Below are 20,311 nucleotides of genomic sequence, written 5' to 3' on the forward strand. Positions count from 1 at the left end.
ATAGCATACTCACAGAGAAAAGCATTGCACTCGCTGGAGGGCACTATGATTTACCTAGGGTCCACCATCGGAGGCAGGGGCAATGTGACTGATGAGACTCACTGTGGACTCAGAAGGGGTTTCGATGAGAAGGGAGGGGGTGTGACAGTAGGCCAGATGTGAGGGACAAGCAAAACCAAGTGAGGCGTATCGTTTTAGACTACTGGCTAAAGACGCTGTGTGAATGGCGTCAGGGCAGCCGACATACATGTTAAGCCCATGGAGAAATCCAAGATTGAGGCAAGATGAATGAACTCGTGTGTAACCCGATCATTGAATTGAATGGGCAACAAGCATTGTATGCTTCAGCTTCATCTCCCGAAGGGGAGATGATCCAATGTAGATATGAGGCAAGGTGGGAAACGGAACTGAGTGGTCCAAAACACTCTAAAAAAAACGAAGCCCAGGAAGAAACACCAGCTATTGCGGCTTCAATAGTACGTAGCCTGGAAGCAAGAGATCCATTCAACAAAGAGGGCTCATGAGAACGGGTTTGGAAATTGTGGAAGGATCGGCGTCGTCCTTCTCCATCCACCACGTAACCAGCCTAGGGCACCACCCCTGGCCCAGTACCTTGGTAAGAGGCGCCAGGAAGATTGGAGGGGAATGATACATATCGAAGTGGCTTGCCTGGGCGTGAATTGAGCGGATGGAGGGTGTAGCGTCTCGGATCCTGGGGCGCCATGGGTGCTTTGCGCAAGTACCGGACCGCTTTTTGAGCCGTGGCCCTAGTAAACATCCGGTAGTCATTGCAATTGCTCATGCTGGGCGCTGAACAGCGGCTTCTCCTCCTTTCCATCCAGTGGTGACTAAATGTTGGAATCCTGTTCTGCTTTTTTCGTCGTCAGAAGCTGGGTATCAATGCATTAGATAAGAAAAGTGGTGGTCCTAAGACTGCTGTGGCTGCTTTCTCCATCCCATCGCCATCAGGCACCTTGCGTTGGCCTTCATACTGTATCTCTAGAGTCAGATAGCCTCCAAAAATAGTTTCACGCCTTGCGTTTTAGGGCTGTACCTCTTGAAGCTCCGGTGCAAGTACCAGTGCTCAATCGAGATTTTTTTTTGGCTCATTCTTTGACAGAAGGGTTAAGTGGGCTAATGCCAGGAAAAACTTGACACGAGACCCGCCTACCGCAACCTACTTGAACACACATGGTGATATTTTCGTAAATTGCAAGACGCTCAAGCTCTCTTGTTTGAGGTACTTGCCACTGTTAGTTCTGGGAACCTCATATCTCAGTCCATATACTTCGTAAAATACCATGGCTTAGATGTGTGTGGGTAATTCTCAAGCTCTGCATATTGGTTAAGTGGCTCAGAAATAATCAAACAGATCTGATCTTGTGAAAAATGACCACTATAGCCAAACAAGGCCAAGCGGTTGACAAAGCCTGTCTGTCAAGTATTGAAGGCTGCCTCCCCAACAATGCAGGACAAATGTCAGCTAAGTTGGTGCATCGATTATTGTCTTGTAAGATGCCGATTATCGTGCGGTTTGCAGGGGATAATTCGCAAAAATAACCAAAAGAAGACGCAATGTTTTCATATTGACCTTTACTTTTAGACCTGAGCAATATTAGCTGCCTGCTGGGGTTTCTTCCCATTTTTGCCCGCCCTGTACAAATCAACGTCAGTAGATCGATTTGACACTTACGTGTCTGTAGCAATCATGGACCAGGGATTTGAGGTGACAAGAAAAGCAACGACAGATTATTGCGATGGCTAAAGTCGCAGGAAAAGAAAAGAAAAGCAACGCAGATCCAAATCGAGCCATGGCGCTGGTCCACAGTCCACATATGGAGGTGGTTCCAGGTGAGGAAGCCGGAAAGAAACGCTGGCCAATCGACAGAGGAGGGCGATATCAACTAAAATCCTTGTTGGAGTTGAGATGCTCGTGCTTCGGACACAACGCGCTTGTTGCTTAGATTGGAGGTAGCTCGACCCTCGCGCCAGCCGTCCGGAGAAGGCGATATTGTTATGGAACGTGCCAACAATGCTTGAGCTCAGCTTGCTCGGATTCAATCTAATGCTTCAGGCCTCCCAGCATGAATGCGAGCCCCTGGTGGGCATGCCATGTTGCTAATAGGGGCTGGCGAATTATCCGGATTTTCGGAGGCGCTCACGCTGTCGGGAAAACACTCAGTTTTGAGTATACTTTGAAAGTTTAATGATGCGGACTTAGATCGGGTTTTAGAATGGCATATGTCGTGAGGAGCTCTTCGGACCTTGATCCTGGTTGGCTTGCGTGAGGAAGATAACAGTCCAGCGATGTCGTGACGAAGTCAGGGCGTTTCCGTGGTTGGTCAATGGCTCGAGAGGAAAGCGGAAATTTTCTCACGAGGACTGGGGTAGGCGTTGGTCAGGGCACCTGCCAGCGACCGATGCTTTGGATACAGTGGGTAAGGCAGGTGAACTTGAGTGGGTAAATGCCAACATTTTGGAAATGGGACAAAAATAGGCTTCGTCAGCACGATCTAAGGGTCTACTGTAGATACTAGACTCTCCCATTGAGATCGTCTGTGTCACGAGCAAGACCGCAATGAGGCTGGTAATCACATACCATCTTAGTGGTCGAGTTTGCTTCGTGGAAGTGGCGATTCCAGTTGTGGTGTTTGAGGGGAAAGTGCATGTGATCTTCACTTTTGGCTGAAAGGTAGTGATAGAAGGTCAGCCTCATATTCGTTGCCTTGATTCCTGCAACCTCTGTACAACCACGGGAGGATCTTGCCTTTTTAGTACCAGGTAAACTTAGAGCGGTTCGGACTGCCTTATCCAGCCACACTTTAAATGGCAACTTCGATTTTACCTGTTTCCGTACTCCGTTGCATTTTAGTTCTAATTACATATTTCAGCATCAACAGCGTCATTAACTTCATTAACAGGTAGATGATGGCACTTGAACACATATAATGCAACATATTCATTCCCCCCTCAGAAACACGCATTACCCGTGAGTTTACAAGCGAACAATCGCCTCTTCTTCGCGTTCAATGGGCTTGCTGCGTTAGCTACCCTGCATCAACATCTTCAACGGCTGCAGGTGCTTTGATAAAAGTGTCAACCAAGGGTCATCACCGAGATCTCCCACCATCCAGCCGACCCCACATCAAGTACCGGTACCTGAATGACCAGGATACTTGCTGAAGCGCACTAGTTGACGCGCATATCGGATCATGTTTCACGCGTCTAGAACTGCAAAAGGCAACGCGCATCAGCCACGCATGAGAATATGCCTTTAGTTTGGCTGGGCAGCTGGGGTTCGAGGGGCGACGATAGTGATGCTGAACTCGAAGCCCAATCATAATACTGCCCAGACACCAATTGACTAACAAAGGTACCTCGCTCCGTTGATCACAGCCCTGCTCGCCTTGCATGTTCACTATCCAAGCATAGCAACCAAAAGTTCGAGAAAGGCATTCGGAGCCTTCTTATGAATGTTGTGCATATGCTGCTACTATTGTGTTATGCTGATCAACACACATACATATACTCCGTATGCACGCCAAATTAGTTTGATCGAAGAACTAAAGACGATCTCAGCCTCGCCTAAAAGCCGTTGGCCGTTAACTTTTCCTCAACTCTTGGAACGAGATGAGATTGGAGATTGTCCAGATACACCGCATGTACGGAGTATCCAGTACAGAGTGCCGCAATGGCACCGATTCTCAGGCAACAGGGGTCGCTATCCACTCGTGGCTGCGTCCGCCCCAAAGCCTCCGACCTCAAACCGCCGTCTGCCCATGCTTAAGCTCTCCACCTCTACCATGATGAGAGCGATTTCTGGATATTATTCATCAGTACTAACTCTAGCTGGATCCGCGTTGGCACGGGCTAAGTGGCGGCCTCAATCCTGAGTTCGACGAGGACACCGCGTGATGTTGGTTATCACTACACCGAGAACTCTGAATCTCCTATGCCGTCATTATGCTAAGATCCAACAATTATTGGAGGTTCGCCTAGCGCATCGCCATTGTAAGTTTATCTTAACTTTCGCAGCATTTGTGGATTCTTACCATAGGGCTTGACATGATTCCAACGGCTCCAATTCCCATTTTGTACGAGTCGCGTTTGTTGTGATCATTATGCTGATTAGGTACCCAGAATTGCTTTATTTGAGTCAACATCAGTTTCAACATTATCAGGTACCGATCCTCCCCGGGGGGTAACTGAACATCATTTTCGGAAGATTCTCCATCCCGCCACACCGTTGTGCCGTTGGATCTTAAAAATTGAACCAACCGCTTTTCTTCCTGAACATGCATGAGCTGAAACACTTCAAGCCACCCCACTGAAACTGATTCTAGAAATCTTCTTATTCTTCAGCAATCCACTCTCCAGCTTAACAGCTGATGCAATGGCTTGAGGTGATTACTCTATAGAGCTATCCGCTTGTTCATATCAACGAGCTGCTTACCTCAAGAGTCACTAGCACAAAGCATCATGGATCGGCCCCTATATCCACGCCTTTAATGCCATATGTATTGCGCGCCAAAGCAACGTCCCTCGCTGGGACGCTGCGACCAGCGGGCTGCGGAAGAAGGACCGCAATTACAATTACTACAGCTAAATACGAACTTCCTCCCCGGCTTGGCCAACCGGAGTGCACTCGTTATTCAATTGCCATGGAGCTAATAGTGCCAGGGATGTTCAGTACTTCGCCGATTGCCATCCGCTCCGTCCCGATTCAAACTTGATAAAAGTTCGTTGTTATATCAAGGTCCAGGGCTCATGTACTATTAGTATTACTCCAACGTTCGTCTTGCATTAGCGCTAACGATACGATTATTCGACTTTACTTAACGGCAATATAGCCGATTGCGGTATAAAATCATGACACGAGCGGATAACGGGAGCTATCAGCGCCTTGGTGGCTTGCTAATTACCGTCAAGGAGCACCCTTCAGGGTTCGATGGGATGGCCCGTACATAATTGCTGCAATCCGGTTCGGCCGGTAGGTGCTTGACATGTTTAGCACGTCAGAAAATGTCTTATACACACATGAAGAAGGCTGGGGTTCTCAAGGTTCGTTGACCCCCTGCATGTCATTAGATACTCTCCAGGGCGCGTGAAGGAACCCGAGAAACCGGAGACGTAATGCCGCATCAGCTCATCTGAGATCTATGGTTACATTCGTCTGAGTGCACCAACTGTTATTTCGAATAGACACGATCTGAACCACCAAGGAACAGGAGTGCCTTTTGTGACGGGTTCCAGCCATAATTGCTCGTCCACATGATCACAAGCCAAAAATCACATTTTTTTTTTCCAAGGCCGGGCATGGGTTTCTAGAACTACAAAAGTATTGTTTATACATGGAGGTTGGATGAGCGCCCCGCTCACCACCTTTCTCATCATGATCACAGCAACATGCTCGATCCTAAGTCGTGAAATGCCAGCTTTTTGCAAAATTTGCTTACCGCTTGACCCAGGCGGGCATCTTGCGTGCCTTGACATGGCCGTGCTTCTTCCTCTCCACTGTCCTTGGGTCTCTGGTGATACACCCAGCTGTAGATACGAGCATTAGTCACTGCAACAAAATCAATAGCGACGGTGATTATCAAGCACGTACCTTTTCGAAGAGCAGTCTTGAGCGCTGGCTCGTGGACGATCAGAGCTTTGGCAACTGCCAACGTAAGAGCCTCGGCCTGACCGGTTGTTCCACCACCTTCCACCAATGCCCAGACATTGTACTTGTCTAATCTCTCAGTGGCCTGGAGAGCCCAGACCGCACTCTCACGATCATGGACACGACCGAAAGCTTGGCTGAGGGTCTTGCCATTGATCAGCACTTCTCCTGTACCCTCCACAACCCAAGCCCGAGCAGTAGATTCTTTTCGCTTGCCGACACCAACAGCTCGTCCAAACTTGTCGACTGTCACCTCGTGAGGTACGTTCATGAATGGGTTGATGTCTCGCTTGAAATCCTCAAGAGCAACCCGGACTTCCTCAGGGAAGAGTGAGGTCTCAATCTGATTCAGCCGCTTGGCAACTCGAATGACCTTGGCGTAGTGGGAGGCCTTAATTGGTTCACCAAGTTTCGATCGCATTTCGTCGAGCTTTATCCAAGCTGTCGGAGGAGCAGCGCTTGGGGGTAGTGTCGGAAGAGTGTGGTATTTGGTGAGAAGACGAGCGATTCGTAGGTACATCTCATTGAATTGAGGTTCCCGAGAGAAGTACGAAGCCGAGATGGGAACGGCTCTCGCATGCTGGACATCCTGGAATGGCAGAGAAATCTTGGAACTAGAATCTATCACGGCGAAGGGATCGGGCTTCGGTTCGACGATCGTTGAAGATGTTTCACTGGCGATGCTTCGCACACCGAGGGGAAAAGTCGCTCTTTGCAAGGCAGGTTGAGGCCATGGTGCTCGGAAAAGTTGGCCTTGACATCTCAGCTGCCGTAGGCTATGTGTAAACGTCGACATGATGGCCAATTCGGAGGAAGGCCCCGTCGGTATCGTATTGGACCACGAGGTTCACTGACGGTCCAAAAAACTTCACGGGAATTCAAGGTCCATCACGGGCTAGCTGAGTCGGTGAGGTCACGTGGAGAGGACGGATGTTCGAATAGGTACAGATAGACTTATCTATGCGCCACAGATTTCACCCGCCACACTGCATCACAGCCACGTCTTTCGCAGTTTACTGGGTATTGCTCGTTGCTCGGGCAGTAAGGCAGGACCCCACTAGCGCGGGGCAAGCAATTTGACACACTTATTAGAAAAAAACTTCCCCTCCTCTTTTTTCTCCTCCTCATTCCTCCTTCGTCTCTTTGTCTGTCAACTGGTTCGTTCTCAGCTGCCTCAGCAAAGCAATCAAGATGGCTTTCGGAACTCTCTTCACCCGCGAGGTACATACTCTCGAGCATTGAAATTGAATCTGAATTTGCTGCAAGTTCAAACAAAGAGCGTCGTTACTGACTGGTCTTGGTTCTTCCAGAACAACTGCCGTTCTACCGCCATCCGCGCGGTCGCTAAGGCCAACGACATCGAGCTCAACATCGTTGAGGCCGAGAAGGGCAACGCTACCGTTGAGCACCTCAAGGCCAACGGTCTCGGCAAGATCCCTGCCTTCATTGGCGAGGATGGTTTCGCTCTCTCTGAGTGCATTGCCATTGCCATCTACAGTAAGTGAAGCTGTGCGCGATGCGTGCCTAATCTGGCACCACTTTTCTTCCTTCTTACCCCTCCCTTGCGAGTGATGACCTAGCATTATTATACAGTTATCCCTGTCTGAAATGTCTTTTTCAAGAGCTATTGTGTGGATATCGCCTAACTTCTGACCCTGCAACCCAATTCCTTGTCTATGTTGTCAGCTTTGTCGGGATCTTTGCTAACCCCGCTATAGTCACCTCCCAGAACGAGAAGACCACTCTTCTCGGCAAGACCAAGCAGGAGTATGTTCATGTCAACGGCCCTTGAGAAGTTCTCTCGCTAACTATCCAAAGCTATGCTTCTATCCTGAAGTGGATGTCCTTCTTCAACTCCGAGATCCTTCCCAGCCTCATCGCTTGGTTCGGTCCCCTCAAGGGCGACGCTCCCTACAACAAGAAGAACGTCGATGATGCCTCCAAGGCTTCCCTGAAGGCTTTCTCCGTTGTCGAGGAGCACCTCATCCGCAACACCTTCCTTGTTGGCGAGCGCATCACCCTTGCCGACCTCTTCGCTGCTGGCATCGCCGTCCGTGGCTTCCAGTACTTCTTCGACAAGCAGTGGCGTGAGGAGAACCCTGCCGTCACTCGATGGTTCGAGACTGTCCGCGCTCAGCCCATCTTCGCCGAGGTTGCTGAGAAGGTTGAGCTCCTCGAGACTCCCGCTCTTACCAACACTCCCCCCAAGAAGCCTGAGCAGCCCAAGAAAGAGGCCAAGAAGGAGGCCGCCCCCGCCGCTGAGGCTGCTCCCGCTGCTGAGGAGGCTCCTGCTGCCCCCAAGGCCAAGCACCCTCTCGAGGCTCTCGGTCGCCCCTCTTTCCCTCTCGATGAGTGGAAGCGCCAGTACTCCAACATCAAGGACCACAACGAGGCCATGAAGTACTTCTGGGAGAACCTGAACTTCGAGGAGTACTCCATCTGGAAGGTTGACTACAAGTACAACGAGGAGCTTACCCTCACCTTCATGTCAAACAACCTGATTGGTGGCTTCAACAACCGTCTTGAGGGTTCCCGCAAGTACATCTTCGGATGTGCTGCCGTCTACGGCGAGAACAACGACTCCGTCATCCAGGGTGCTTTCGTCATCCGAGGCCAGGAGCACGTTCCCGCCTTCGATGTCGCCCCCGATTGGGAGAGCTACAACTTCGAGAAGCTCGACCCCTCCAACCCCGAGCACCGGCAGTTCGTCTCGGATGCCTGGGGCTGGGAGAAGCCCATCACCGTGAACGGCAAGGAGTACAAGCTTGCTGACGGCAAGGTCTTCAAATAAACAAATCAAAAAAAGGAAAAAGAAAACAAGAGCGATGATGATAATGGCTTATGGTTAAATGGTTGGGAGGGTAAATGAGTTTATGATACTTTATGCCTCATGAAGGCCCTGCCGGCTGGCAATTCCCTATGTAGTACCCAAAAGAACGAAGAGCTGTCTGTTACTTATAGACAATTGAAAGGAACTTTTTTTTTTTGAGATCAAGTTTTATGTGTCGCCTTTGGCAATGACCATTTATGTTCTATCATCAACACGCTATGAAGTTGTATCTCATGAGGCCTCGGGCCTCGGGTATCTCTAAATGAATCTAAACCGTCTATGATATCCTGCGATTCATCTTCTTCCTGATACTTCCCAAGTTGGCGCATGGTCAAACCTGACTAGGCTGCATGCTCTGGCAAGACATAGACTGGATCAAGCTTGAAAGGTGACTGTCTTACAAAGCGGCTGATATCCGCCTGGTAGGCCAGTTCATTCAGATAATCGTGAACCTGAGGTAAGACATTGGGCATCTCCGTGGACAGACCGGAGAACTCAGGAAGAGTAAGCGTGTTGAATGGTTCACTCCGGCCCTTCTCTAACGAGTCGTCAACCAAAATAGTGTTGCTCTGATTCCAAAGGCCTCCCTTATGAGCCTGGGGATGAGCAGCCCTCACCCGCGGATTAGTCCATACGGTCGTGAGGCGTTTGTATACTTGCACTTTTGCGTTATAATCACCCTCTGACAGACCAAAAGAATCACGACCCCAAACGACAAGAACCCGTTCGCGCTGTTCAGGTGTGAGGAGCTGTTCAACCATCTTGTTGACGTTTTCAGGGCGGGCTGAGGACCAAATCGCAACATGGAAAGTGTCGAGGCAGTATTTCATGAAGGTCTTTGCATGAGGTCGCTCGACGAAGTCGAAGGGCCGGCGCTTGTTGGGCCGATAGAGGAGAGTACCGTTGAGGTCCATTATGATGAGAATGCGACGCGGTTGAGGGAGTTTTTCGGGGCTGAGGTTCGCTTGGGCCATATATTCGGGCGTAGGGTTGGGAACACCTCCAGAGGCTTTGCTTGGGATCTTGTGGGGTGACGAAGAGCGACGTTGAACTGGAAGGGCCTGGATCATTGCCCTGGGGCCTTTGGGGATTCTAAGAGGAGTTAGTGACCTGGTATGGAAAGATTCTATGCTACCTTATGAGTTTCAGAGGCTCTCGATACGTCCACAGGCGAATTCAGTCTTGTTCCAGACAAAAGTCCCAACTGATAGACTATACATTCCCAAAGTCTTTCGGAGCGTTGGAATGCCTCCAGGAGCCTCATGGAATATTTGAGATAGATCTCTTGAACGTACTTTGCATCTGCACCAGCTTTATTCTTCTTCTTGGGGCCTTTGGGCGCATTCTTGGGCGCATCACCCTGTCTGGGTTGCGCCAAAGTGAGGCCTGGTATTTTAATCGGCCTGGATGACGACCCATTCGGCACGACGAGTTCTTTATATCCTGTCATGGCTGAAGCTGGGAGAAGAAAAGAAGCATCCTGTGTTGGTGAAGTCTTTGGTGCTGTCGAGTTGAATGGCAGTGGAGAAGTAAAGCTAAAGTCAAAGAATTAAGGAGTACGGGATGTACCAAAGAATATAAAATTACGATTCTTCACCAAATGGCGAACGGTGCCCAGCATGGGGAAAGGAGGAAGAGAGGCGCATTAACCAAAGAAGAATACGATTTGCGATACAAACATTTGGCTTTTCTTAACTTTAGCGGCCGAAATCGCGGGGCAGCAGGGGGTGGGCCTAGACCCATTTATGCAAATCATTAAATAGAGGGACCATAACAGCACTTTTAGGCTGTTCACGTACTGTGTCACTGCGCTATAAGAGGCTGCTTGAGACTGCAGGGCCTAGTAGACTCTATTATGTAGCGACCATAATACTCCATTTTCTAAAAAGTCTTGATCTTGAGGTGCCAAAAGTTTGACCAGTAACCATGTCAGGATACGTTCAATGCAGATTCACTTACCGGGGCGCTAAGATAAGGCTTCTTCGTGGGGCTTATCAAAGCTGGAAAATAAAAAAGTTCCCAGCGCCGCCATGATCAAACATTGAACAGCAGTTATTCAATTGCATACAGCAGCACAACATGGCTTTCAAGCGCAAAACGTCATCTTCATTTGGACTGGAGAGAAGAGTGCGACCGAGGAGAGAGGATGAGTGGGTAGAAGAGCCAGAGAGCCAAGGTTCCTCAAGTGAGGACGATGATGATGGTGATGAGGTGGAGGAGCAGGGTATTCGAGGCGCATCTTCTGACGAGGATGAAGAGGAAGATCAAGAATCTGAAGAAGGTTCGGAAGATGAATCAGAGGTAAGCCCATTACGTCTCTCCTCGAAAACACAGTGCTGACTATACCACAGCCCGAGCAAGACACGCCAAAAATAGACCTCTCATCAGTCTCATTTGGAGCTCTCGCAAAAGCACAAGCATCATTGCCATCTGCTGGTCGCAAATCAAAATCGAAGAAATCTGCCGATGAAGAGGCCCCAAAAACAGAAACACCGGCGCCCAGGAAATCCACCAAATCAAAGGACGACCCCAAGCCCAAACGATCTTCCAAACACGCCCCGCAAGAACAAACCTCCAAGAAGCCCGTATCTCGCCGCCGTGAGATCCTCCCAGATAACCGGCGCCAATACCGCGATCCTCGCTTCGACCCTCTAGTAGGCCGCGTCGACGAAGAGAAAGCTAGCAAAGCCTACGCCTTCCTAGACGAATACCGCGACAAGGAGATGGCCGACCTTCGCGCACAGATCAAGAAGACTAAAGACTCCTACGAGAAGGACAATCTAAAGCGCCAACTCCAATCCATGGAATCTCGCAAGAAGGCCAACATGCGAAGACAGGAGGAAGAGAGGTTGCTGAAGGAGCATCGCCAGAAGGAGAAGGAGCTTGTGGCGCAGGGCAAGACGCCGTTTTACCTCAAGAAGAGCGAGCAGAAGAAGCAGCTGCTTGTGAATAGATATGAGGGCATGAGTAAGGGACAGGTTGATAGGGCGATTGAGAGGAAGAGGAAGAAGGTTGCTGGTAAGGAGAAGAAGGAGTTGGACTTTTTGCAACGGGGATCTCGACCACGAGGATAGTCGAGTTCAAGGTCGGAATTTTACAGCAAACTGGAGATCAGTCAAGCGGTTGGACTTGTACGAGTTGCATCCTAGGAGATGTCGTTCGATGATCTCGAAGAGCCGTTCGCACTATCGTTCTGGCTCCATTTGCCCACCTACGCATACATCAGACATAGCGAAATTGCATTTCAGAACAATCATCTTGGTCTATACACGCCACTCGTGATCCAGTTTAGCCCACAATCGCTTCCCAGTGTCCCTCTCTCCAATGATCCAACCTTCATCCCCTTCGGCAAAAAGGGGCAGAAACAGCAAAAGGGAAAACATACAACAGCGGGGATTCGCTGGTCGTCACCGACCCAACTACTAATCCGCCCCTTACCAGCTTATCTATGGGAGAGCGGACGGGATCCCGAGTTCTCTGATAGGTATGGTCGTATGTGATCGTCATGGCTGCAGTATCAATTTATAAAGAGAGTCTGTTGGAGCTGTCGGCATACCATACGACCATTTTAGCGGGACAAACCAGAAGGACCACCATCGTATACAAAAATAGTATATGCTAGTGGGCGAGATGTCCGAGACAATAGAAGTTTACCGATCAGGTAAAAGATGCATAGGTATCGGTCGACACTAAAGAAATACACAACAGTGTGTAGTCGTGAGCTGCCACCAATGCAACTGACAAGTGGCCACCTGTGTGAATTGGGACACTGCTCCACTACTTACCCTGGGTATCTCATACTTGGTACGCCATTCTTGATTGTCGTAATGTTTGTACTCACGAAGGACAACCCAAGACATCACAGGCACACAAATGGATGTGGGGGCAACGCAGCTACAACGTCAATTAACGGGTAACTATGGGTCTGGTCTGCCGTTAAAATCCGTGATTGGCCCGATTGTGTGTAAGTGTGTCGTACAGATTGTAATCATACGGCCTGGCTAGGTACCTAATTGCTGAACAGAAGTCTAGGGATATTGTCTATTGCCGTGTCGTGTTTTCTCTTGATAGTAAACAAACACTTTGCTCATGCCAAATCATCTCGCGTTCGTCTCGAATAACACGCCTGCAGGTATCACATCAAATGTACATTCCACAAGGAATCAACATGTACGCCTTTACTCACAATACATTTCGAGCCTTATAGTCATTGCTCTGATATTGAATAGCCTGCCTTTGCCAGGAGATTATTCCTCGTATTCTTCCTCGGGCAATATCACTACCTCATCCAGTCCGCAAATTTCCTACATCTTGTTAGCTTCCAGTCAAGCAGAAGACGACCGAGACGTATATTTACCTTCCGCTTTCGTTTGAAATCTGTATAGAAAGAGTTCCATATTATCCTTGCCGCACAGTCCTCTGCACCATCTGCCAAAGTCGTGCAGTTGGGTTGTGACTGGAGGCGAAGTTCCTCATCCGTTTGTATCCATGGCTTGGAAACCGGCCAGTCCGAAAAATGGACGAGTTTGGCTTCGTTGTAGACAGTGACGGGATCCCAAGGCTCAGTGTCAGAGCCGAGATACCTCTTGTGATCGTTTGCACGGAACTCGCCCGTTAGCAAGTCATAGGGACGATGCGGGAGGACAAGAGCACTCTCGCGATACAGGTAGTTCACAATCTCCATATCAAAGTCGTTCTCAGAGGCAGAGTCCACCTTGGCCATAATGCGAGCAAATTCCTTTTCTGAAGGTTGGAGAAGTATTACCTGAGATGAGAGGATCTCCTTCTCAGGAAACAGCCAGTAAGCTCTTGGCATAGCTACTGGTGCTGGGGGCGAAAGGAATAGTTCATCCATGTTTTGCAAGAGCGTGGAATCAGAATCGATAGAAAGCACGCGGCTGTATTGGGTCTGATTAAAAGCGAGGAGCTTTGTGTATGAATCAGCCCAGGTATCTAAAGACGGCATTAGTTAGCCTGGTTCCTGGATAAGAATTGGGCCTAGATGAAGTGATGAGGGTACTGTTTACTATCTTTATTATCCTTGTGCTGGACTGTAATGGGAACGAGCTTGACTCGATATTCATCGCGAGCCTTGATAAGCAATTGGGTATCCACAGAACTGCCGTTATTTGCCTCGAACATGTGAGAAGGATACATCATCACTCTGTCGGCACGACTGGAAAAACGGTGCAATGACTCAAAGAGCATGACCGAGTTACAGAGATAGTCGCTGTTGGTGACATATTGGGTGTAGGCGAAGCGCGACCAATCGACCTCTATCGAGCCACGGTATTTCAAGGGCTCCTGGTAGAGAAATCCATTAATTGAGAAGAAGTAGAACAAAAAGACGACAAAAATGACTCCCGCAGCCCATCGATATCGTTTTGGCGCCATCAAGCTCGGCGGGAATGAAGGCGTCAGTTCAGATAGTAGCTTTGCCATTTGTTTCGTGGGGCACAATATCTGAGTTATAGATGCTGATCTCGAGGCTTTCAGCGAGGGAATTTAGGTGATCTAGCAACTGGATTGCGGAAATAGTGAGCGAGTGGTGAGTGCGATGAGCCTATGTATCTAGATAAGAGAGTGGTTAAGGAGTCTATCCTTGTGTGATTATACAGTATTGTCAGGCAGACATAAGCTGAAGTCTAGGTACTGAACGATTCAGAGGAAAATGGAAAAAGAAGATGAAGAAGGAAGTAAGAATGCGAGTGAAATTCAGAAGCCAACTAACAACTGCTGTCCAACAGAAGGAATGAAATGAATACTGCGGCGTGCCACTTAATTAAGCAAAGACCCTCTGCAAAGATACTTTTGGACCAGGCGCTTAGATAGGTATGTATCAACCCTGCATGATTTGCGATACCTACTTGAACTAGCCTAGTCGCAACAAGAGATAATATACGATTTGCCAATCGGAGGAAGCTCTTGGGTCCCCTAGTCGTTGTTTTCATCTGCCGTGTTCCGACGATCAAGACGTCCTAATATTGTCCATTCAACGGAGAACATTATCTCTATATCTAAAGTATAAGCTTGACCTATAAAAGTACTTTAGCTTAAGATATATGGACATGGCTTAAGTTTCTTCTAATGTAGTTTATTTGTTGTCTCAGATGAGGATTGCGTGTTTGTGAGCTAATCACATGTTTGCTTTTCTGTCTAAGCGCTGTCATAAAAGACACTGCATTGTCATTCATACTGACATGAGACTATCCGAGCATACAGTATCGTTCATCAGCTGATCTTTCTGCATGTCTTAGCGATCTATTTTTATTGTTGCTGGTAAAACAGAGAGGCTAACTTGGACATGTCAACTCTTCTATGTTCTCTACAATGAGTCTTTCAGTAGTAGAGACTCACTCTGCATCCTTGCACGCATATCGATCTTATGTATGCTAATTATGCTCTTGCAAGCTTAATTAGGGACGTCAAGCACGTATATGTTTTTGGCCATGTCATGCCATAGCTCATCACACATGAACCAAAGCATATGTTATGTTCCGATAGTATCACAGCCCTGAAGTCAGCAGATTCCATAAAAACCTTCCATCCTTTTTCCATGTATTGTAAACCGGGCAGAATCCTATGCTTCCTACTGTATCTGATAATAGCGACTCATCACGACTGTGCAGAGCCGCCAGCCTACTGCAACGCTCACACAGGTTGCAATGATACAGTAATGCTTCATGGACGCAAATGGAATATGATGAATGTTTGTGATCAATCCCTCCCGAGTTACGCTGTGTCTCGTGCTCCCTTCCACAGTCTAGCGTGTGCTGTGTAGGTTGGAAGTTGAACATGACTCTTTTGCAAACTTACTTATCATGACGCCTCTTCAAGTTGAGCCTCAACCGGGTACATATGCTGTTTGTCTTACCATGCATGGCCTTTTGTTTGCAACAGTCAATGATCGTTCTGCTGCTACTACGAGCCAAAGCGTGATGCCATGTATAAAATACTGCAGGATACCACTTAACCTCTCCGCGGTCTATTCACCCCCTGTTCAAACTTCTTATTAGCAGCTTTGTTCCCCCCTCTCCATGCCCGGCATGACAACATCTTCTCCCCCACCTCTGAATGAACACCCCAGACCTACCAAAGACGAAGGCGAGGGCAGGACCAGACTGTTTTTTGACGAGGTCATTAGACGTGGCGTCCTTTTCAATGCCGAAAGACCCAAACATCCAGAAGCCCAGATCATTGTGCCACGCCAAGTCAGCTTCTCCTCCTTGCCAGAGTCTGGCCTCACAGACCACCAACTTATCCATGAATTCATATCCATCATTGCGGAGAGTACTAAATCGAATTCTCCAAACTTTTTGGGATCTTCTGATGCTGCAATGTGCCCTGCTGCAATGGGGGCAGCCCTCTTGATACCACTTCTGAACCAAAACATGGCGGACCCAGAGACTTGTCCACCAAGAGCGACGTTTGTTGAGATGGAAGTCATACACTGGCTACGTGTGGCGCTTGGATATCCTGTACTTGGAGCTTACACCAGAGCCATGGATGTCGGCGGAATCTTTACGCCTGGCGGATGTCTCTCAAATACTGTCGCGCTTTTGGCTGCGAGAGAAAAGTGTTTCCCCGGATCACGCTTGATCGGTATTCCAGTGCTGCCGAGCAAGATCCGTGTGTTGGTACCAGATATCACAGAGAATCACTCAATACGCTCAGCCATTGCGATGATGTCCCTTGGAGAAGAGAATGCCACACCCGTTCCCGTCAATGCTGAGTGTCATATGGATCAAGAAGCTTTAAAACGGATTATCGACCAAGAGGGGAAATTGGGGAATATCGTCATGGCCTGTGTTGCATATGCAGGTGATCCAACGTTTATGAGGATCGACGATTTACATGGTCTATCGCAGATCCTCCAAGAGAAAGATATCTGGTTCCATGTTGACGCCTCTCACGGCAGCCAACTTGTTTTTTCAGAACGACATCGTTATAAGCTGCGAGGCATTGAAAAAAGCAGATTCGATCACGGTTGATCCGCAGCAAGCAATGCTAATTCCCTACGACTGCTCTTTGGTCCTTTTTCGAGAGCCCAGTACCCAAGCCGCCTTGTCAACCGACCGAGACTCAGTCTCCAACGCGCAGTGGTCGTTTGGGGGTACTGGACCCTTCACTGGATCTAGAGCTTTTAATTCATTGAAGATTTGGTCCTCGATCAAAAGTCATGGAAAGAACAGCATGGGACGGATGATTGATGACAGACTTGAACTCACCAACGCGATCCAGTTGGAAGTTCAACACCGGCCAAACCTCCTACTTCTGGGCAGAACCGACATCAACTCCTGCATGTTAATATACGTCCCTGCGAGTGTGCAGCGATACTGTCTTGAACAAAACATTTGTCTCTCAGACGCAGACTTGGAGAAAGTCAACCAGCTGAATCTACACATCCAAGATATAATCCACCGAGAACGTGTTTACTATATCCATGGGTTTCCTCTGCAACACTGCCCGCATAGCCGCTTCATCGAGCCGGGAAAGAGAGTCTTTGTCCTACGGACCTTGAATGGGAATCCTCAATCAACCATAGATAATGTGAGAGGACTGCTGGACAGAATCGAAAACTTGGGACGGTTTCTTCTCATAGATCGCCAGTACATATGTATGGGAGACACTGCTAGCTCGCCAACAAATCGTCTACAAAGAGCTGAAAGAAAGCTAACTCAGAAGCTGTATGATTTATTCGACAACAATGACTTTGTAGCTGTTATCTACGGCTCTTCCGCGCTTCAAAATAACGCTATACTGTCGAACATCGATCTAATGATATTTGCTCACAGCGCTGAGTCCTCGAAAATAAAAAAAGTCGTCTCAATTTTCCGCTCTGTGATGGAAGCAGAAAGAATCCTGATCGACTTTGAGATTCCCCTTCACCGAAGACTTCTAGTAACATTTGAATTTGCTAGCCAAGCTGCAGAGTCTGGACCTCCTTTGGACGAAACGGGACATGTGTCAAGCATCTGTGACACGCCAGAGTATTTTTCATCTGACGAGATGTTGCGAAGATTGGCATTCAACGTGCTTACAACTCCGAATAAGATCATCGCAGCCACGACCGGCGGTACTAATAGACTCAAGAGTCTAGAGACGACGGCAGCCAGAAAGCTGTTGACCACGATTCAGCATCTGAGACGGTCCGAAGTTAGTACGGCGGATGAGTTTGTGAATCGCGTAATGTCAGATGGTGGTCGGGGGGAGGGAAAACATCTTGGCTATAAGCCAGGAGGGGATGTCATGAAGAAGCTTCGTAAGATCTTTCAGGATGTACAAAACACTCCGCTTGAGTGAATCTGACATCGTATGTGTTAGTATTAGTATCGAAAATGTCTTGATGGACCAAAGAACCATTTGGCTATTCCTTTTGTCTTCATATGGTGAACAATTCCTGAGGAGACTGATGGCTGTCCAGCTCTAGCCAAGAATGTCCATTAGGCGCCGTGTAAATATCTCTCCACTGGGCCACTGAAACCCACATCAACAAGAAAAAAAAAGATGTATTCGTAGTTCTTTGCATTGGGCTGGGGTTTGACCAGTTCCCGAACAATATACACCTCAGTTAGCTCAATCCTGCTGCTCTGCTGTCATTCAGGAATGTTATGAGAAAAGAGCCAAGTTATTCAATAGGGTTCTTGAGAAGGCGATCTCCAAGAAAAAGTGATATGCCACCTGGGAGGGACTTGAGGCTTTGAAGAATGTTAGGTTTTCTTGTGTCTGGGAAACTATTCAGTACATTAATCTTGGCAGAGTTGATGTCCAAGGAACAAGTGACTTGAAGGTGATAGAATCAGTCACGCAGGATGAGCTTTTAATGTGACTCAATGGCCATATTGTGCATCAACCAAAGTCTATCCATGACGGTGTTCCTTCTGACAGCTCTCAGTTAACTTTTCATCATTGTTTTAATTCACACAAACTCTGTTGCCTGATACTCTTACATTGTTTCCCACTCACTTCCTACCAAGTTTATATCCAACTCTCTGAACCACTTCGACTAACCGCGGGGACGTTGCTCAAACTACTCTTATAGTTTTACGACAGAAGGAAAGTTTGTGACTGTGAAATCATGTGCCTGTCTTGCGTGGGGATTTCCCTCTCTCCAAATGCAGCTAGAACAGGCGTTATGCTCCTCCATGTTTCCAGCAATTGTACATCCAACGACGCCTTGATTTCATGCTAAGCATCCTGGATGTGGACATCAGTCTAATGTCAGACTTGGTTTCCCATATGACCAAAACCCTTTGGGCAAATAATAGTAAACCCAAGAAAAACAGAACGGGAGGTAAATCACGGCGTTATATGTCGATCACTCGTCGACCCCACGCTTCTCTCCTGACTGAGGCCCCTGTGGTAGGCTTTCCTGACCCTTCTGACCGGTACGGAGTTGCTTAATTGTCTTGTAACCCTTACCGAGAAGTTTTTTGAGATGATGTGGCTGAATCTGATCAAACTCCTTTAGGACCTGATCCCGTCGTTTCTTCCATGCTTTCAACTTCACCCCCTGAGGTCGAGAGGTCTTGGTGACCACGAGTGGATAGGGGCTCGTGTCACGGCGGGTCTGAATGGTGCAACCGACACCTGCTTTCTCAAGGACCTACTGGACATGGGTACGCCGGGGCTTGTTCATTGGGTATTCTTCAGACATCTTTGTGTGGTGGCGGAGAAAGGCGCTGACACGCTCGCAGTCGCTGCAGTCACAGGGAACGCCGGCGAGGGCCCAGGTCCAAGGCTCACGGGGCTCCGGCCCAAGAAAGTTGTCAAGAATACTCCGAGTGACAACGGAGAAAAACTTCTTGTAGGGTGGTGTACTCAAGGAAATGCCTTCGTTTTCGAGAAGGGGGATGGTGGAACGCAGAAAAGGAAGCCACGTCAACTGGAAACTGGCCTCTGAAATTCTGCCAACCTGTTTGATGATCTTGGACATGAATTGACCTGAAGCAGTGTTCGACTTTGTGCTGGCCTTCAAAAGTCCCGAGAAGAAGTTTCCCATGTCATTGTGCGTGAGTGCATTCCCCAGCCTACGCTGAGCCCACATCTTGGAAGTCAGCCAAGGCGGGAGTTTCATCCTTTTTGACTGCTCATGGATTGTTGTTGGATGCTGTAGTGAAGCAAAGTCCTTATATTCGATCAATAAGCCTGCCATAGTTCGATAGAGATCCATGCCCTCTTGCTGAGGAAGTTTGCCCTCTTCAATCAGAGCCATCACTCGTGCCAAGATCATGAAACGGAAGCCTGGGGCCAGATGACAATTCTCGAAAAGAGGCACGACACTTCGGAATTGGACCATTCTTCTCCGCCGATAGTGAACTGCTCAGGATCGAGTTCCCAGGTTTTTTCGGACTGAAGTGTCGACGATAGTATCACTTCCTCTTCCAAAAGGCGCTTGTCGTGCCTGAGTGATAATCTTCACTGCTTGTGCCTTCTTGAGCGGAGGTTTGATATCGCCAACACCTTGAACAGAGATGTTGAAATCCTCGGGAATCTCAATTTCTTGATCGAATGCAAACTTCTCCACGGTCTTGATGTCTTTGATTGCCTTGAGAAGATCGACTTTGAAGTCATCTGTAGTCGCCATCGTGCTTGAGTTGCTTACAACACTCTGCTTGTCTTCGTCATTGTCTGAGCCGGAGCCAGATTCTGTAGCAGGGGGATCGGGAGCCATGTTTTATGAAACTTCACGATCAGAGATCTGAATGAAAGCAAGCCAAAGGTTGTGTTTGGTCCTGTTCAAAGAGTTGTTGTGCAAGAAGCAGAGTATCGGCTAATGCAGTTTGGGTATTCTTGGTGTTGTCACGGTGAATGTG

At 48.3% G+C, this 20,311-nt stretch overlaps 8 protein-coding genes and 1 non-coding gene across 16 annotated transcripts; 3 read left to right on the forward strand and 6 right to left on the reverse strand.

The window, feature by feature from the left end:
- Positions 1-5,032: 5,032 nt before the first annotated feature.
- Positions 5,033-6,575, reverse strand: FVEG_07855 (hypothetical protein). The gene is made up of 2 exons (XM_018896557.1): positions 5,609-6,575; positions 5,033-5,544 (listed from the first exon to the last, which is right to left on the reverse strand). Exons 1-2 carry the CDS (start codon positions 6,459-6,461, stop codon positions 5,453-5,455), a joined length of 945 nt encoding a protein of 314 aa, XP_018754040.1. The 5' UTR covers positions 6,462-6,575; the 3' UTR covers positions 5,033-5,452.
- A 125-nt stretch (positions 6,576-6,700) lies between these two features.
- Positions 6,701-8,787, forward strand: FVEG_07856 (elongation factor 1-gamma). 7 transcript variants are annotated; one of them, XM_018896558.1, is made up of 4 exons: positions 6,701-6,886; positions 6,976-7,162; positions 7,384-7,432; positions 7,484-8,787. In XM_018896558.1, exons 1-4 carry the CDS (start codon positions 6,857-6,859, stop codon positions 8,454-8,456), a joined length of 1,239 nt encoding a protein of 412 aa, XP_018754041.1. In that variant the 5' UTR covers positions 6,701-6,856; the 3' UTR covers positions 8,457-8,787. The 7 variants fall into 7 exon arrangements, with proteins under 7 accessions (XP_018754041.1, XP_018754046.1, XP_018754044.1 ...); XM_018896563.1 differs by having other exon boundaries at positions 6,701-7,162; XM_018896561.1 differs by having other exon boundaries at positions 6,976-7,432.
- On the reverse strand, positions 8,655-10,150 carry FVEG_07857 (hypothetical protein). Its single transcript, XM_018896565.1, has 2 exons — positions 9,791-10,150; positions 8,655-9,587 (listed from the first exon to the last, which is right to left on the reverse strand). Exons 1-2 carry the CDS (start codon positions 9,943-9,945, stop codon positions 8,837-8,839), a joined length of 906 nt encoding a protein of 301 aa, XP_018754048.1. The 5' UTR covers positions 9,946-10,150; the 3' UTR covers positions 8,655-8,836.
- A 373-nt stretch (positions 10,151-10,523) lies between these two features.
- FVEG_07858 (hypothetical protein) lies at positions 10,524-11,874 on the forward strand. The gene is made up of 2 exons (XM_018896566.1): positions 10,524-10,796; positions 10,847-11,874. Exons 1-2 carry the CDS (start codon positions 10,575-10,577, stop codon positions 11,567-11,569), a joined length of 945 nt encoding a protein of 314 aa, XP_018754049.1. The 5' UTR covers positions 10,524-10,574; the 3' UTR covers positions 11,570-11,874.
- Positions 11,874-11,989, reverse strand: FVEG_16193. The gene has a single exon (XR_001989297.1). It is a non-coding gene; the product is annotated as a 5S ribosomal RNA (ribosomal RNA).
- A 358-nt stretch (positions 11,990-12,347) lies between these two features.
- On the reverse strand, positions 12,348-14,596 carry FVEG_07859 (hypothetical protein). Of its 2 annotated transcripts, XM_018896568.1 has the most exons (4): positions 13,523-14,596; positions 12,853-13,448; positions 12,682-12,799; positions 12,348-12,621 (listed from the first exon to the last, which is right to left on the reverse strand). In XM_018896568.1, exons 1-3 carry the CDS (start codon positions 13,935-13,937, stop codon positions 12,743-12,745), a joined length of 1,068 nt encoding a protein of 355 aa, XP_018754051.1. In that variant the 5' UTR covers positions 13,938-14,596; the 3' UTR covers positions 12,348-12,621; positions 12,682-12,742. The 2 variants fall into 2 exon arrangements, with proteins under 2 accessions (XP_018754051.1, XP_018754050.1); XM_018896567.1 differs by having other exon boundaries at positions 12,348-12,799.
- A 945-nt stretch (positions 14,597-15,541) lies between these two features.
- FVEG_07860 (hypothetical protein) lies at positions 15,542-17,798 on the forward strand (the record flags this gene model as incomplete). The annotated part of the gene is made up of 2 exons (XM_018896569.1): positions 15,542-16,386; positions 16,448-17,798. The coding sequence occupies 2 exons, from the start codon at positions 15,542-15,544 to the stop codon at positions 17,796-17,798; spliced, it is 2,196 nt and encodes a 731-aa protein (XP_018754052.1).
- Positions 17,799-19,101: 1,303 nt separating this feature from the next.
- On the reverse strand, positions 19,102-19,794 carry FVEG_16194 (hypothetical protein; the record flags this gene model as incomplete). Its single annotated transcript, XM_018905432.1, has 1 exon — positions 19,102-19,794. The coding sequence occupies one exon, from the start codon at positions 19,792-19,794 to the stop codon at positions 19,102-19,104; it is 693 nt and encodes a 230-aa protein (XP_018754053.1).
- A 24-nt stretch (positions 19,795-19,818) lies between these two features.
- Positions 19,819-20,169, reverse strand: FVEG_07861 (hypothetical protein; the record flags this gene model as incomplete). Its single annotated transcript, XM_018896570.1, has 1 exon — positions 19,819-20,169. One exon carries the CDS (start codon positions 20,167-20,169, stop codon positions 19,819-19,821), a length of 351 nt encoding a protein of 116 aa, XP_018754054.1.
- Positions 20,170-20,311: the final 142 nt, after the last annotated feature.

The sequence above is a fragment of the Fusarium verticillioides genome, chromosome 3 (genome assembly GCF_000149555.1).
Source record: "Fusarium verticillioides 7600 chromosome 3, whole genome shotgun sequence".
Lineage (NCBI taxonomy): Eukaryota > Fungi > Ascomycota > Sordariomycetes > Hypocreales > Nectriaceae > Fusarium > Fusarium verticillioides.